The 18,749-nt window shown below is 45.7% G+C and overlaps 1 protein-coding gene across 1 annotated transcript in view; it reads left to right on the forward strand.

The window, feature by feature from the left end:
• The window catches only part of SWAP70 (switching B cell complex subunit SWAP70), a 58,738-nt gene extending 50,567 nt beyond the window's left edge, over positions 1-8,171 (forward strand). Inside the window, exons 10-12 of the mRNA XM_063437867.1 lie at positions 2,367-2,565; positions 3,992-4,088; positions 7,656-8,171. Coding sequence (XP_063293937.1) covers positions 2,367-2,565; positions 3,992-4,088; positions 7,656-7,768 — 409 coding nt within the window. The 3' untranslated portion in view covers positions 7,769-8,171. The remainder of the gene's footprint in view (positions 1-2,366; positions 2,566-3,991; positions 4,089-7,655) is intronic.
• Positions 8,172-18,749: the final 10,578 nt, after the last annotated feature.

The following is an 18,749-nucleotide window of genomic DNA, read 5'->3' on the forward strand; positions in this document are numbered from 1 at the left end:
GGATTCGCATGAGATGGTATTAAAGGAACACTATAGTCACCTAAATTACTTAAGCTAAATAAAGCAGTTTTAGTGTATAGATCATTCCCCTGCAATTTCACTGCTCAATTCACTGTCATTTAGGAGTTAAATCACTTTGTTTCTGTTTATGCAGCCCTAGCCACACCTCCCCTGGCTATGATTGACAGAGCCTGCATGAAAAAAAACTGGTTTCACTTTCAAACACATGTAATTTACCTTACCACATGTAATTGTATCTCAATCTCTAAATTGAACTTTCATCACATACAGGAGGCTCTTGCAGGGTCTAGCAAGCTATTAACATAGCAGGGGACAAGAAAATCTTAATTAAACAGAAATTGCAATAAAGAAAGTCTAAATAGGGCTCTCTTTACAGGAAGTGTTTATGGAAGGCTGTGCAAGTCACATGCAGGGAGGTGTGACTAGGGTTCATAAACAAAGGGATTTAACTCCTAAATGGCAGAGGATTGAGCAGGGAGGCTGCAGGGGCATGTTCTATACACCAAAACTGCTTCATTAAGTTAATGTTGTTCAGGTGACTATAGTGTCCCTTTAAGAAGCTTCTTCATACTCTTCTAATTTCTCGCATTGATTACTGTAATTCTCTTTAAATGGGTTGCTTAAAGGACCACTATACTGCCAGGAAAACACTCGTTTTCCTGGCACTATAGTGCCCTGAGGGTGCTTCCACCCTTAGGGACCCCCTCCCGCCGGGCTCTGGGATGAGTAAAGGGTTAAAACTTACCTTTATTCCAGCGCCGGGCGGGGAGCTCTCCTCCTCCTCTCCGCCCTTTCGGCTGAATGCGCATGCGCGGCAAGAGCTGCGCGCGCATTCAGCCGGTCTCTAACTGTAATTTTCACAGTGAGAATCACGCAAGCGCCTCTAGCGGCTGTCAGTGAGACAGCCACTAGAGGATTTGGAGGCTGGATTAACCCTATTATAAACATAACAGTTTCTCTGAAACTGCTATGTTTATAAAAAAAAGGGTTAATCCTAGAGGGACCTGGCACCCAGACCACTTCATTAAGCTAGAGTGGTCCTTTAAGTCTGCAGTGAAGGCTGCTGCAAGACTGATCTCTCACACCTTGCCCCTCTTTCAATCCTTACATTGGCTTCCTATACCCCATAGGATTTAATTCAAAATATCTCTTGCGTACAAAGCTCTCAGAAACTCTACTCCCTGCTACATTTCTTCACTAATTCGTAGGTACACCCCTTCTCTGCTGTGCCGGTGACCTCTCCGGTGACCTGTCCTCTGCTCGTACACTTACTGGTAGATTGTTTCTACAGGACTTCTCGAGGGGAGTCCCATCCCTGTGGAACATCCTGCCTACCCCCATCAGACTCTCCCCTAGTCTTCAATCTTTTAGAAATCCATAAAAACCCATCTCTTCAATATAGCCTTTGGCCTCCCGGGGTTACTGTTTCTTATTCTCACTGTATTGAGTCAGTCCATCCCTTTCACCATCCACTTCTGCCCTTGTCCCAACCTGTAATTAATTGCTTACCCCTATGCTGTCCTCCCTATTGTATTTTATACCCTGCTTTCTCTAGATCAGGGGTTCCCAACCCAGTCCTCAAGCACCCTCTACCAGTCCAGGATTTAGGGATTTCGCTGTTGTCTAAAGTGTTTGTTTGACACTACTACATTAATCCCTAAATCCTGGACTGTTAGGGGGAAGTTGAGGACTGGGTTGGAAACCACTGCTCTAGATTGTAAGCTCATCATCCTAGCTTTCCTGTTAAACGTTTACTAGAATGTTGAATACATTTACCCTCTTTATAATATTGTAATGCGCTGCAGAGTAAGTGAGCACTATATAAATGGCAATAATAATGTAAAATTGGTCATCGCCTCAGCCCCTTTTCTCCCGTTAATATTCTCTATGGCGTTTCTGCTCAGTTATAATAAACGTTTACAAGGGAGGACATTGCATAAAGATAAATTGCACCATAACCACTGCAGATTTGTGTAGTAATTAAGGTCCAGTCCCTTTTGGTTTTTCTCAGTTTTCAAGTCATCTGACAAATCACTGCCCTTCTGGCATACATAATCCAGACACAAAACATTCACATTATTGCAGTGGTTATAGTTTCCCTTAAAATGTTTAATAGAGATGGGGTGAAAAATAACCCAACTGAAGTAAATAGACCTTCAGAACCTGTGAAAAAGGATGTGAAGCGCCAGGTTTAATAAACACCCCTCGGTATGGACGTTACTGTGTCTGGTTTAAAGATTACGGATAGTTTTATATTGTAGCAGAGTATTCTCACAGACACGTATAATGCAGAGTATTACTCACATATTGCGTATAATCCTATAACACAATGTGATTTGTACCAGGCTCCTGGAGGAAGAAGCGACCAAGCGAGCCAGGTTGGAGAAGTTACATAGAGAGCAGGAGATTACGTTAAAGACGACCGAGGCGGAGAAGAAGGAACTGGAGAGCATGCGGCAGACGAAAGAGCGCGAGTTACAGGAAGCCATGGACCAGCTGCAGCAGCTGGAGAGAGATCGCGTCAAAGCCCGCGAGGACTACCAGGTGAGCGTTTACATCCTGCGGCTGAACCACGGGGTAATTCTCCCTACATGTGATCGTTATACCGGCTGTGCTGGCTATTCTACAAAGTAATGCGATGGTGCATTCTGATTGGCTGAAAGCACCTTCAAGCAACCAACCCGTATGAAGAGCTCTCTAATAGCCGTCACGATCCAGAGACCCACATTTATAGATCAACATCTGGAAATTATTAAAGGATATGCCATCATACAGCACAGCAATGTCTTTACCTGGGACACATGGGGAACCCATCATATTCAGAAAATTTTAAGAATATTTTTATATTTTCGGCCCAGTGAAAAGATTAAAGTTTTTTAACACTTCAGCGTATGATTGGAATTTAAATAGTATTTTGGAAGTGTGTGTAGAGCTTTATTACTGTAAGGAAAAGAATGCTGTCTGGCTAAGTACAGGAAAATATTCTATGAAAATACTTAATTTGCATATGGCTGCCCAAAACAAACTGATGGCAGGCAGGGCCAAAATGTTACAAATCTTTCCTCATGCAGGTCTGCTGTTAGACATTTGTTTTAAAATCATCACTGGCAAACTTTCCCTCGAGGGGAAATCCCTGAAATATTTACAAGCAACAGAAACGTCCCCAGGTTTCAATGCTCAGTGATTCTCTAAATGGAAGCAACTTAAATATGAACCTGTCACTTCAATGTACACAGCGTGCGGGGAAATCCACAACAGGAATGTATCAGGCACTCACCGCCTGGTGGAAGTCTAGTAATGAGAGTAACGTCCGGAGTAGATGGATCCACACTCCTATTCACAGCACAGGGTATGCAGGGCAGCTTGTGTTCTGTGACTTGAAAGTAATGCCGTCCAGGAGAGAGAAGCAACCTTTAATCCACCTGCTTCCTAAACACTGGGTTCTGTGTAGTGGTTACTGTATTTACATGGCATCACTAGGGCACTCTATGCAAATTAACCTACATTTACTACAACTCCTGTCTCTCCTGCTGCATACTCTCACTGTTCTGACTTAATTGGGAATTGAGAGTAACTTTTACATTTTAGGCCAAAATCTATGGGTTCACTTTGACTATTTCCCCCTAAACATTAATATCACACTTTACTTCCTCACACTGTTATCTCAAATAATCCTAGGAAATAGAAAGTAGATTTTCTTAACAAATGGAGAAACAGGAAATTGTTTAAAATGTCAGAGCTCATTACCAAGCAGCCGAGGGAATCATCTGTTCATTGTTTGACAAAGTGATATAAAATGATACGGTTTTACTGCGAAGTAGAATCAGATCTCACAACCAAGAATACACGGATAGAATTTTGGGGAAAAAATAGTCCTGAATGGTAAAAATCATTGATGAAAACTGCTTGAAAACCATATTGTGATCTGTTCGTGAATTAACTCTGTGATTGTATCTCTCCTTTCTTACAGATCGTTAGACAGAAACTTGACGAAGCGGCCTGCAATACAAAAAGCTGGCAGAAGAAAGTGGCCAAACAAGAAGGTTTAATCCGGTTAATACAACCAGGTAAAGAATAACTCAAGGTGTTCTGTCTGCTTATTCTTCATTAATGCTGTAAGACAGGGGCTGGGGAACCTTTTATCTGCCAAGGGCCATTTAGATATTTAAAACATCATTCGGGGGCCATACAAAATGATCAACGTAAAAATTAGCCTGCTGTATTTGGTCAAACATTTAATTATCTCTCTCCTAATGTGATGGCTGGAACTGCTTCTCTTTGGTGTGATGTTAGCTGGTATTGATGATGTTGCTACTCGTAGTGTTTGTGTTTGTGTGAGGTGGTGTAGTGTGTTTGAACCCCTCACACAGTGTGTTTGTGTGAGAGGTGGTGTAGTGTGTGTCAGAGGTCTGTATTGTGGTAGGGGGGATGAGGGGGAAAATCTTTTTTTTTTTTTTTTTTTTACCCCCCTCCCTTCCCTCTGACCTGGAATGAGGGGACATATCACTACTATCCCTGATGGTCCAGTGGTTTTGCGTGCACTTTAGCCTTTTAGCAGTGGCTGATTGACCGGCAACAGAGGGTTGTAGTCAATGGAGTATATTCGAGGCATGGGCTTGTCACCAGTGGGGTACCTTGGGGATCTGGACCCATTCTCTTTTATTCCCTTTTATTCCAGAAGTTTGGTCCTTAAGGGGTTAATATTTTTATTAGTGCTATTGCAGAAGGTCTTGATGGTAAGGTATGTCTTTTTGTTGATGATACTAAGATATGTAACAGGGTTGATATTCCAGGAGGGATAAGCCAAATGGCAAATGATTTAGGTAAACTAGAAAAATGGTCAGAGTTGTGGCAACTGACATTTAATGTGGATAAGTGCAAGATAATGCATCTTGGACGTAAAAACCCAAGGGCAGAGTACAGAATATTTGATAGAGTCCTAACCTCAACATCTGAGGAAATGCTAGCAGAATGCAGAGGGAAGTGCTCATGCCATTGTACAGAACACTGGTGAGACCTCACTTGGAGTATTGTATGCAGGGGCGTATTAGCCGCGAGGCAAACAAGGCATTTGCCTTGGGCGGCATTTTCCAGGGGGCGGCAAAAAATGCCGCCCCCAAATGCCCAGGGCAAATGCCTTGTTAGCCTCGCGGCTAACAGACATGCTGGGCGGTCGGGCGGCGCGGGCGGCGAGGGAGCACTTCCTCTGAGCTGTCTGCTCAGCTTCCTCGCGGCCGCAGAGTGAGGCTGGGAGCCGGAATATGACGTCATATTCCGGCTCCGCCTTCCAGCCTCACTCTGCGGGCCGTGCGCGAGGGAGCTGAGCAGACAGCTCAGAGGAAGTGCTCCCTCGCCGGCCGCGCCGCCCGACCGCACAGCAGCCACTGGACCACCAGGGAAACAGACCTCTGCATACCCCCCCCCCAGCATTCCCAAAGGTAAGGAGGCTGGGGGGGGTGTTTAAATAAATGTAAAAAAAAATGTTAATGTGGGTGAGTGTGTGTGTCTGTGAGAGTGAGTCTGTGAGAGTGAGTCTGTGAGAGTGAGTCTGTGAGAGTGAGTCTGTGAGAGTGAGTGTGAGTGTGAGTGTGTCTGTGAGAGTGTGTCTGTGAGAGTGTGTCTGTGAGAGTGTGTCTGTGAGAGTGAGTCTGTGAGAGTGAGTCTGTGAGAGTGAGTCTGTGAGAGTGAGTCTGTGAGAGTGAGTCTGTGAGAGTGAGAGTGTCTGTGAGAGTGAGAGTGTCTGTGAGAGTGAGAGTGTCTGTGAGAGTGAGAGTGTCTGTGAGAGTGAGAGTGTCTGTGAGAGTGAGAGTGTCTGTGAGAGTGAGAGTGTCTGTGAGAGTGAGAGTGTCTGTGAGAGTGAGAGTGTCTGTGAGAGTGAGAGTGTCTGTGAGAGTGAGTGTCTGTGAGAGTGAGTGTCTGTGAGAGTGAGTGTCTGTGAGAGTGAGTGTCTGTGAGAGTGAGTGTCTGTGAGAGTGAGTGTCTGTGAGAGTGAGTGTCTGTGAGAGTGAGTGTCTGTGAGAGTGAGTGTCTGTGAGAGTGAGAGTGTCTGTGAGAGTGTCTGTTAGTCTGTGTGTCTGTTAGTCTGTGTGTCTGTTAGTCTGTGTGTCTGTTAGTCTGTGTGTCTGTTAGTCTGTGTGTCTGTTAGTCTGTGTGTCTGTTAGTCTGTGTGTCTGTTAGTCTGTGTGTGTGTCTGACTGTGTGTGTGTCTGCTAGTGAGTGAGTGTGTGTCTGTTAGTGTGTCTGTTACTGAGTGTGAGTGTGTCTGTTAGTGTGTCTGTTACTGAGTGTGAGTGTGTCTGTTAGTGTGTGTGTTTCTGTTAGCTAGTGTATGCGTATCTGTCAGTGAATGTGTGTGTGTGTGTATTTAGAATGCGGGGCGGGGGGAAGGGTTGGGTGGGGTGGCGGTGGCGCGGGGGGGGAGGGGGGCGCCTGAATTTTGTCCTGCCTAGGGCAGCACAAAACCAGAATACACCACTGATTGTATGCAGTCCTGGAGACTGTATCTCCAGAAGGATATTTATACCTTAGAGAGAGTTCAGAGAAGGGCTACTAAACTGGTTCATGGATTGCAGGATAAAACTTACCAGGAAAGGTTAAAGGATCTTAACATGTATAGCTTGGAGGAAAGACGAGACAGGGGGGATATGATAGAAACATTTAAATACATAAAGGGAATCAACACAGTAAAGAAGGAAACTATATTTAAAAGAATAAAAACAACCACAACAAGAGGACATAGTCTTAAATTAGAGGGGCAAAGGTTTAAAAATAATATCAGGAAGTATTACTTTACTGAGAGGGTAGTGGATACATGTAAAAGCCTTCCAGCTGAAGTGGTAGAGGTTAACACAATAAAGAAGTTTATGCATGTGGGATAGGCATAAGGCTATCCTAACTATAAGATAAGGCCAGGGACTAAGGAAAGTATTAGTAAAATAATCTAGTCTGCCCAATTTTCTAATTATTATTATCATTTATATAGCGCCAACAGATTCCGTAGCCGAATGGTTATCATCTGCGGTCACATTCTATGCTATGCTAAGCCTGCAGCTCCTCCAGCTGCAGGTTGACTTCACTATTTTCTTCCCGCGAGCACAGCGCTGTCGGAGCATTGCTATGGTAACGCGCGGCAACACTCCAACTTGCCTGCTCGCAGGAGGATCACAGCATCCCGGGTCCTAGCTCCCTCCCGCTCCATTTACAAACTCCCAGGAGGCCGGTGAGGGAGATCTTTGATCTCCCCACCAGACCGAAAAAGGCAGACAGCAGGGCCGGACCAAATTATTTCTGGACATTCCCCACCCCGGCTGTAAGGCATTCGGCAATAATATGGTTCTTCATATTCTGTAATGGAGATGTTAAAATAAATAAAAAAATCAGAAACCGCACACAGTGTATTATAACTACTTACATTATAAGGAAGTCCCCTGTCTCCCCGCACACAGTGTATTGTAGAAACATAGAATGTGACGCCAGATAAGAACCATTCGGCCCATCTAGTTCCTTTAAAAAGCCTGGGGCTGTGAGCAAAGTAGTCAATTTCAGTTCCTGGAAACATGGACAATGAAGCTTATATTAATTTCTGAGACTGATATTTGTACCAATATTAATAACTAACAAATCTGCCTTTTTAGGTTCCAAAATTCAAGAGTTCATCACACACTGGGGTCCAGCGTCTGTCACAGACGCGGAGTTCAAGCAGCTTGAGAAACAGTGGCAGGAGCAGAAAAGCGCCAGTTCAAAATAAACGCCGGAATGCACCGAGCGCAAGAAGAAAGAAGGTGTCTTATACCATGGAAACGCAGAGTTACTATTATAACTTGTTTGATTATTAGGCTGTGTCCATCTTTTAAAAAAAAAAAGGGAGCATACTGGTAATATTTAGATGTTAGAGACATAGATCTTACAATACGGACACTAACTGGGATATAAATCCAATCCCACACCGGACTGCTACAAAGGGAATACTCGCTTCCATCCTGGACCTCCGCACGAGTGGGGAAGATGTGTTCTGCATTCCATATTACCTGCCCTGATGTGTAGAATAGGTGATGTTTGGGAAATGTGGCTCCTAATAATAGGGCCATAATATTTTGCAATTCTGTTAAAGAATCTGCTATGACTTGTCTTATATAAAAATTTAAATTCCATATAGGAGTCAATTGTTATTTTTCTACCCTGTAGAGAAAATCACAATACTTTCTAAGTGGAGTTATCATCACATTGACCACAGCATCCCGCGGTTATGGTGCCAGGTATACTCTGGTGGCCTGCCAGGGTAAGTAGTCAAATGGTTTGAAAACTGACCTGTGTGGTCCGCTGGGTGCCTTCTTCTTTGAGCTAGCTGGCAGTGCAGGGAGAGTGCTCAGCGGACTATCAGCCAATCAGTGCCGGCCTCGTCAGTCCGATTGTGTCGCTGTGGCTGACTAACCCTAAGATAAGTTGTCAAGCTATTCACAATTTTGCCCTGAGAGGGTGCCAGGGCACTCTTGGCATTATAACCACGACAATGCGCTGTAGTGGTTATGGTGCATGGAGTGATTCTTCAGCAGAACCATCTGACTTTTAGAAACAGTGTTTCAAGTGGGGTTTAAAATCTTTTTGAAATTGAATTTGTTAACACTATTTGCTGTTGGTTCTCAGTACATTGGTTAATAACTAACAATACAAACAACTCCGAAACATTTAAAGAAACACGTAATTTATTTATAACACAGGAGTGATTAGTACATGGCCCCCCTTTCCTCTAAAGCAGTGGTTCCCAACATTTTTTAATCTGAGTACCCCTTGGCAGCCCATTTCCATAAACCTTCCATACATTTCCATAAACCCGGCTCCCCTCCTCTCCTATGAAGAGACACAGCAGGGCTGCCTCTGCGATAGCGCTGGCTCTGCATGGTCCGGCAGGGTACTTCCTGTGATCTCTTCTGTAGGCCTCGGCCCATGGCCATCGCGGCCCACCAGGCATTTGCCCGATGGCCAGTTCGGTCCGGTTTCCCGTCCATACGGCCGCCATTAACTAAATTTATTTGCGTACCCACTGGGACACTGAATTGTACCCCTGGAGGTACGTGTACCATGGGTTGGGAACCCCTGCTCTAAAGGTATAGTGTAGGCACTATCACTATATCATCTCATTGAAGTGGTTATAATGCCTGGAGTACACTATCATTGTACCTCCAATCAGTGTTAAACCATTTCCGATCAGTTTAACACCGAATGAGGGTCCCTGGCTTCCAATAGCCACTCCCCCACTGGGGATGTGACTGAGGCAGAGATTAGCCAGCTGCAACTCCCAGCCATTGTGACACATATCAATATGGCTGAATGCACGTGGGGAAGGAAGACTTATAATGACTTTACTATGCTGGAAAATATTCAGTTTTATACACTAGCTGAGGACTACTAATGTGAAGTGTGCAAATGGTCCTGTAGATAAGCTGTCACATACTTCATATATCTTGGGAGAGGAATAGATGGAACATTATGATACTGTCGATATCCAGATTAGTGAATTATGTTTAAATAGAGAGACAAATATCACATATCGCCTCTCCCAACATGTAAAGTGTGTATCGTGCATGAACACATCCTGCATTTAGACATGTACAGACTAAACTCTATTTACTATGTGAATACGCACAGCTTCGTACTCCAGTCCCCAGACGATACGGGATATTATGACAATATAGTACCAATATTACTGCACAAATCTAGAATATACGCCTGCAGAGAATATACTAAAGACAAAAGGAATTGGGTGTACACCCAGAACATGCATTTTGCAGGAATGTTATCATTTATTAAGCACTGTGAGTATATACATAAAAGCACTAACACTTTCATTGATTAGTTTTGACACTGCATTTTTAAAAAAAATTGCTTTAATAACATTAATGTTGCATTATATATATATTCACAATGCACTTACAACAGAATATTAAAATACACTTTAGCATTAGCACAATTTAATGTCTTCCCCGTTAGTGTATCAATATTCTGATATTGGGGTATTGTGAAGCAGTGGTGGGCTTTGCACAATATGACCATAAGGTGGAACTGAATCCCCATATTAGTTTGCTGAGATTGATGATTTTAAGTAGCCTTATAACCTTTAAAAATGTATTTTTATGTGCACGCTATCCTCTGATCTGTATTATGGTGAGAATATACTATCTGAACACTAGGCGGCAGTGTTGTCCAGCCTGTAATTCTACGATACAATTAACAAGCAGGAAACTTGATTCTCTTTCCAAACGTCCTAGAACATTGTAATTAACTTCAGTCTCGCTGATCATTTGCGCGGTATTTAGCTGAACGGGTCTCTCTTTTTATTGTACTCTGCATCTGTTCTCGGTGTCAGGTTTATAGTCACCTAGGACGTGTTGTACTAGAAGCTCTGCATGCTACGGACAGAACGTGTTTCCTTCTTACAATGAAGGCCGGTTCATTGGGGCAGTGTGTGCTGTGTCTGCAAAGTGCATGGCACAGGTTAAACACACAGTTTGCTATCTGCGATAGGTCTCCAACTTTGATGCCCTTTTTGGGACGTTAACCAGGAGTTTGTTAGTGCTTTTAGGAAAATCAAATTCTGTAAAAATCTATTTTCTAACATGCGCTTTAATAAAGCCGGGATTGGGTCTCTGTGATGTTTACAGGTTACATTCTTTCCGGTGTTAGTTCTGGGGGTCACAGAATTTAGTGATTGTATCTTGGCCCTGCATCCTGATCCAGCACTAGTTTTCATTACTTTTTGACTGACTGCGATATTACCCTCCTTCGTTCTGGTTTACAATAATAATGGCAATATTAACGTTGCTGAGATTTATGGGGATTCCTGAGATCGGACTTTCTGCCAGGAATGACTATACGGTATCTTCTTACACTGTAAATACATACAGATGCGCATAATTTTAATCAGCGCCAGTTAAACACTGCTTGTCTGCCGTATACAATCTATAGGTTCCATTAGCAGAACCAAACGGATAGCAGTACAATTGACCCCTTCGCAGCTATGTACTTTCTGGTCAGAATATTGGACATGTGGCATAGATTTCTGGGATGGAAGAATTATTTAAATGATGATGTGATGCAGGGATACCTTAAATGTACACGGTTTGATATGTTCGTGTATTCGTCATTTGCCTTAATACTGGATTGGCAAAAGTTTAGAGATTATAATGGTACCTACCTTATCTCTGGGCCTTCAGTATAAGCAGAGAAGCAGAAATAGTATTTTTGTAACATACAGAAAATGTGACCCAAATTAGAATAATAAAACTTAATAGAAATTCATAGAGTGAAAAATTACGACTACACACAGTAAGTACATTTTCTAGGCAAAACGGTAAGTAACTGTTCTAAACAGGGCATTGAAGACAGCTACAACAAAATCCTGTAGTGAACCCCTCCCCCCTGTCTCTTTAATGCCAGAAAGCAATGCTGTATTATCTATAAAAGGGTGGACGTAGCACATTCTCTGAAGGCAGACACAGATCGGAACCCTGGCCAAAAAATAAAACAACCAGTGGAAACCAATGCCCGAGCAAAGGAGAACGTAAATATTGCTTTTACTTTATGATATGGTAATAATGTTCAGCTTTTTACACATTTCTGGTTCTGCTGCTGTTCCAAAAAAAAGACAAAAACAAAATCCCAATTTGAAGTGATTTCCAATTGTGCAGCAAAAAGTTAAATAATGAATTCTAAACTCAAAATATTCTATGCGTCTCCTTCTTGGTTCAGAAGGTGTCCGAAAGACTCATTTTATTTTACTTTTGCATCCTGAACAGGCTCTGATTGTATAATCCATCGGCCATTTCCAATCAATCATTCTTCGTTTCACCCTTTCCCCCCTTCTTTTGGGGTCCAGGATGTTTGGTTTTCTCACCATACTGAAAATCTGTTGGCCGGTTAAACCTAAACACCAATAGTCAAGCTGAAATGTTTTATTTTATATTATATTTACAGCAACAGTGCTGTCACGCAGTCAGCTTACAACCTCTTATTGGCAATAATAAGTTCTATTAGGTGGGATAAATTGACTGTATTCATTTTCCAGTGCATTCAATTTAAAATGGAGGGGATGTCACCTGATTGTCCTTTCTCTTTGAGAACATATGCAAACCATTAACTAAGTGGCTTGCAACCCCATGCAAAGCCCACCTTACACAAGTTCTAGGCTCTTCACACATATTGGGTATCAAAGCCATAGATCTACTCGGATCAAAGCTTAAGTAGAAACAAGTTGTGGACTCACAAAGACACTGGAAGCTGCATGGGTTTCACATTTAACATGAGCAGACATGAAGGGGCTTTTGAATAAAATCTGTTGTTAAAGGTTTTTATTTTTTTCTTCTATGGTTTCCTTCACCTTCCACGACCCGACTGGGTTACTGTGTTCATCATTAGATTCTCGGTTATATAAGAGGAGAGTTCTCACTTTGGGTTTCATGTGTTGTGTTGGCCCAATGGTTGTTTCCTGTGTGTAATTCCCACTGCCGTTATCTGGCTGCGCAGGGAACGCAGTCATGCTGTGTTTACTCTCTGCAATATTGCTTGTCTTGGAGGGTATCCAGTGCCTTTAGACGATAGCCAATCCTGCTTAACTTCCATAGAAAACATTCACATCTGAGTCATTATCAAAAATATTCACGTTATCCTTATTGCACTCAGATGTTGTGTATTGGACATAATGTAGTCATTCTGACTATTTTTAAAATTTTGCACGTGTAAATTTCTTCAGAATTAAATAAGTCTAATGGAAATGGTTACATCATGCTGGCAATAGTGCATATTTCCAATCTAGAACCTTCTACAAAAGACTTGAATGCGCTCCACTGTAGGAACTCCAGAACTTGGCCGATCATATAGCTAGAACATGCTCCATTGCACAAGGTAAGAGTGCACATGTCCAATTTATAACCTGTTCTATCACATAGTAAGGGGTGGATATTTCTAGTCTAAACTGGTTCCATCATGAGCGGCAGGAATGAATGTCTCCAGTCTAGAACCTATTCCATCACAAAGGAACTAGCCTATCATGTGAGGCAGGAGTGTCCAACCTGTTCCATCATGAGAGGCAGGAATGAATATTTCCAGCCTAGAACCCATTCCATCGAGAAGGAAAGACTGTCCATCTTCAGTCTAGAACCTTGTCCATCATATAAGGCAGGAAAATTGATTTCCAGTTATGTTTTATTTCCCTTTCCTAAGATAAACATGTTTTTGAAGGTGATCAAAGAAGATAAAGAAATAATTCTTAATAGCAATTTGATACAGTCAGACCATGTCTTTTTGTACCCAAAACAGAAAACAAAGATACAGGGGGAAAAAAACCCTAGGAAGCTTCATTAAGCAGCATTGGGAGAGCCTGATTGTCTAAACTAGGGGTGCTCAAAAGGTAGAGCCCTACATGACGTTGTATGCCTTTAGAATCACAATGCATCATGGAAGCTGTAGTTTTTAAACAACTGGGGATCGCCCTTTTGGGAACCCCTGCTCTAACAGTTAGAGCACACACAAAGGCCCTGGTCCTAAACAATGAGACAATGTTATTGAAATCTTAACATAATTAAACAGGGGAGGGGGGGCCGGGCTGGGGGAGAGACCGCCATGCTGACCGGTCGCATGCAGGAGAGGCTCCAGAGAAATCTGGCCTTTTAGGCAAATCCTGCAGCTCTGACACCCGCAAGGAGCCCAAGAAACTCGCACACGGTGGCAGAACCCGAGATCGGGAGCTTTGGGACCCTGAGGTGCCGAACAAAGCTTTGGGGACTGCGGCCTACTTGAGAGGGGAGCGGGGTGGACGTGCGCTGCCCTGTCTCCCCTAGCGGCTGCCACACGCTGACTCCCTGAGACGCCTGCCGGTCCCGTTTCCTCCCCCTGTGAGCCGGGGGGGGGGGGGTGGGGGGGTGGGTTATCCCGGTCCCCACTGTGGAGAGCTCGGGAGAAATGGAGAATGAGGCACTGCACTCCTAGGATCTACCTTCCAAGAGGGCAGCAGCACGGAGCCTGACACCAACGGCCCCTGTTTCGTGAAGCCCCAGAGGAGAAAAGCCGTGCAGCACTACAACCTGCACAACCGTAAAGCAAGGCCAGCGATTCTGACGTAAACTACGAGAGTGGCAGAAGCATCGGTGATCAGGCTACAGTTGGAACAACACAGCAGTACCATGCTGGGGAGGAGAAAACCCCTTCAAGGCAAATCCTGCCCGCTAAGGCCTGCCTATCCAGAAACCCCAGTGAAGCGGACCCCAAAACCAGAAATGTAATCACCCATAGCTCCAACAAAAGCGACTACAATCCCCTGCTGGGTCTGTAACGGATCACCTGGCACCCCGACTGAGTACCTCCGTTAATGGATGCTCCTAGTGCTTCCTGAGGACTCCAAGCACTCTGGCAGACACCATAATCACCGAATCCAAGAAACCTTTAAATTCTCCCAAGCGTATGAATGCTGTAGACCATTGAATAGGAACCATACGAATAGGCTTGTACCCCTAGCAGTCAACTGGAACAGCATACAATAAATCCTTCCCCCAATAATGAGACGACACATCACTTTGAGGTTAAAACAGGAACTCTCGACTGGCTCATCCAGCCTGGCTTTTATTACAATAATACACATACAGTCCACACCCAGGGGGAGGCATAAAATAACCAATCACATACATGGTTCAGCCCACACATCCCCTCCCCTCAGATAACATTAAACCCAATTATCCGGTACACCTTTTCAGCCAAGTTCTGGATGTACCCCAAAACCAGGGGGTACACCTTTAAATCCAGCATCGCTGGACAGCCCTTATTCAGGGGGACAACATATCCAAAAATCAGTTCATTCGGATAAACGGTTCGGGAGATATGGGGTTCCAAAGATTTGACCGACCGCATGGGTAAAGTATCCGAAAACAGTTCCATGCATTTTGGCCCTGCGGTCGGTCACAAACAAGGGAATGAAAACAGGCGAATTGCCTGTGTTATAGAGCCTGGAGAGGGTTTGAATGAATTCCCTTGTTTGAGGGGTTCTTTCTACCGAACGGCGGGTCATTCGGTAGTTTCTATACGAATTTCTGGAAGTATGGAGGTCTCAGCGGTGTTTGCCTAGTCAAGTGTCCGATTTTAGTTCCAGACACTCGACGGCAAAACACCGCTGTTCGGTAGTTTAAGATGGCCGCCGCCACGTGTTTGTTTCCCGAATGGCGGCCACCCAGAGGACACAGAATACATTACACTGATTGCCAATTACCCGTTTGCAACATTGTTGCAAACTGTAATTGGAGGCACACTTATTCCTGGGTGGTCTGGTTGTTCGGTAGTTTCACTCAATATAATAAATGGAGTGATTCTACCGAACAATCAGATGAATGCTGCATACATATCCCAGGTTAAACTTAACACACAAATACACATATAATATTACAGGCAGTACACTAGAATATGTATCACAGTCTTAAAGGGACAGTAGTCCCAAAAGTCCCAATATGTCCATAGATGCTGTTAAAAGGGCCAGTAGCAGCAATATACAGTACAATATGCCCCAAATAACCCAGGGGCCATAGTCAGCAGGTAGGAGGCTAGCAAACAGGCTTCTCCAGGGCCCAGTGGCGAGGTTGGTTTCGCCACATTTCTCCCCTTTTCCAAACAGACTAACAGGGTACCTGACCTCTTGCCGGTCAGTGCCCTTGTTAGTCCAGCAGCCCACCCACAAGACAGAACCAGCAGTACAGCCCACCCGCAATAAATGGTCACTACACCTGAGTAATGGAAAAACTTGTCCAGGTCCAGGTGCCTCACCCCGGCTGTGTGTGGGACTGGTAGGCTGTTTTGGTGGGTTGCTGAGTGGGCAGAGACCAGCGGTACTCTGCCCTGGTGCCAGCACTACTACGGGAGTAGTCTGGGTGGAGCCTGGTTGCTGGAGACCGACTGTCTCCCCTTTAGCTGCGCAGCTCTGCTGCTGGAGACCGACTGTCTCCCCTTGAGTTACACAGCTCTGCTGCTGGAGACAGACTGTCTCCCCTTTGGCTAAACAGCCCTGTTGTGGGGGGGCAGGACCGACCGTCCCTACCCCCTGTGCTGGAAGTGCAGAGACCACGGTCCCATCTGCACAGGTGTGGGGCTTACAGTCTCCCCCTGGTACATTAAGCTGCCGCTGGGGAGAGGTGGTAACCAGCTCCTCTCCCATTAGAACACTCTGCCCATTGATGATCCGCCGCTGGGGAGAGGTGGTAACAATCTCCTCTCCCATGCCTACTTTCAGTCTTTGTGGAGGGAGACCGACTGTCTCTCCTCCCAATTCAGTGTCCTGCTGCTGGGGAATAGAGACTGGGCTCTCTATTCCCAAAAAATCACGCTGCTGCTGGGGGGTAGGACCAACTACCTCTGCCCCCTGTAACTCAGCCTTCCGCTGGGGAGGGAGGACGCTGCTCTCCTCTCCCTGCACTTCACACTGCCTTCCCGGCATATCACTCTGCTGCTGGGGGGTAGGACCAACTACCTCTGCCCCCTGTAACTCAGCCTGCCGCTGGGGAATGGGGACTGGGCTCCCAATTCCCTGCAATTCACACTGCCGCTGGGGAATGGAGACTGGGCTCCCAATTCCCAACAAATCACACTGCCGCTGGGGAGTGGAGACTGGGCTCCCAATTCCCAATAAATCACGCTGCTGCTGGGGGGTTGGACCCACTACCTCTGCCCCCTGTAACTCGGGCGCAGAGACCACGGTCCCATCTGCACTGGTGTGGGGCTTACTGTCTCCCCTTGGTGTGCTAAGCTGCCGCTGGGGAGAGGGGGTAACAAACTCCTCTCCCTTACACACTTTCAGCAGCTGGGGAGCAGGGCTGACCCTCTGTACTCCCTGTAGGCAGGGCGCAGAGACCACGGTCCCATCTGCGCTGGTGAGGGGTTTACTGTCTCCCCTTGGTGTGCTAAGCTGCCGCTGGGGAGAGGGGGTAACAAACTCCTCTCCCTTACACACTTTCAGCAGCTGGGGAGCAGGGCTGACCCTCTGTACTCCCTGTAGGCAGGGCGCAGAGACCACGGTCCCATCTGCGCTGGTGAGGGGTTTACTGTCTCCCCTTGGTGGGTTAGGCTGCCGCTGGAGAGAGGGTGTAACAAGCTCCTCTCTCTGAACTGTAACCTGCCGCTGGGGATCTGGGCCGACTGCCCAGCATCCCTGTAGGGCCAGTAGAGAGACCTCGATCCCATCTCCACCTGCCATCTGTGGGTCTCTCCAGGACCAGTCTATGAGGTCTGGTTCTGCTTGTCGGGTAGGTTGGAGCTGCACGAAGCTGAGCAGGTGTTGGTAGTCCTGCTCCAGCTCCCACTCCCTTGTTACCAGGTGGGTCATGTCTTTGCTCACCTCGCATTCGTCAGCCCAGACATACATGCCCATCCGGTAGTCGTAGATGTCCCAAAACCTAGACCCCTCCGTGCTGCCAAGATCAATGTCGTCCTCCAAGGCATCCCATAATAAACCCGGGCCATCATAATCATCCCCCTCCGGTAAGTCGTGCTCGGCCGTCCAGGGGGTAAGTCGAATGGTATGCCACCAGAGGGCCTGGTATGCGTTGTCTAGCCAGATCTCTCGCCATACCAGGGTCTCTAGTCTTGTCACCCACTCATCATGGGGCTGCTCTCCCAATAGATACATGCGCATTGCCACACGCTTCTGTAGCCGCTGCTCATCACTGGGGAGACTCTCACCTCGCCGCCACTGGGCGTCTTCCAGGGCATCATACCAGACTTCCTTTCTGTCTGCATCCCTGTAGTCCGCGGCCGCCTCCTCCTCCTCATCATGGAACGCTGTCCGAAAACTAGCTGATTCCATCCTGCTGTAGCCAGGGGCGCTGTACGGATACTAGCGTTGCCCTCAATTTGTAATTCCAAACGTTACCAGTGTCTCTGAGCTGCTTCTCCTCGCACTAGGACGCCATCCCACCGCTTGCCACCAATGTAACGGATCACCTGGCACCCCGACTGAGTACCTCCGTTAATGGATGCTCCTAGTGCTTCCTGAGGACTCCAAGCACTCTGGCAGACACCATAATCACCGAATCCAAGAAACCTTTAAATTCTCCCAAGCGTATGAATGCTGTAGACCATTGAATAGGAACCATACGAATAGGCTTGTACCCCTAGCAGTCAACTGGAACAGCATACAATAAATCCTTCCCCCAATAATGAGACGACACATCACTTTGAGGTTAAAACAGGAACTCTCGACTGGCTCATCCAGCCTGGCTTTTATTACAATAATACACATACAGTCCACACCCAGGGGGAGGCATAAAATAACCAATCACATACATGGTTCAGCCCACACATCCCCTCCCCTCAGATAACATTAAACCCAATTATCCGGTACACCTTTTCAGCCAAGTTCTGGATGTACCCCAAAACCAGGGGGTACACCTTTAAATCCAGCATCGCTGGACAGCCCTTATTCAGGGGGACAACATATCCAAAAATCAGTTCATTCGGATAAACGGTTCGGGAGATATGGGGTTCCAAAGATTTGACCGACCGCATGGGTAAAGTATCCGAAAACAGTTCCATGCATTTTGGCCCTGCGGTCGGTCACAAACAAGGGAATGAAAACAGGCGAATTGCCTGTGTTATAGAGCCTGGAGAGGGTTTGAATGAATTCCCTTGTTTGAGGGGTTCTTTCTACCGAACGGCGGGTCATTCGGTAGTTTCTATACGAATTTCTGGAAGTATGGAGGTCT

The sequence above is a fragment of the Pelobates fuscus genome, chromosome 12 (assembly GCF_036172605.1).
Source record: "Pelobates fuscus isolate aPelFus1 chromosome 12, aPelFus1.pri, whole genome shotgun sequence".
Classification (NCBI taxonomy): Eukaryota; Metazoa; Chordata; class Amphibia; order Anura; family Pelobatidae; genus Pelobates; species Pelobates fuscus.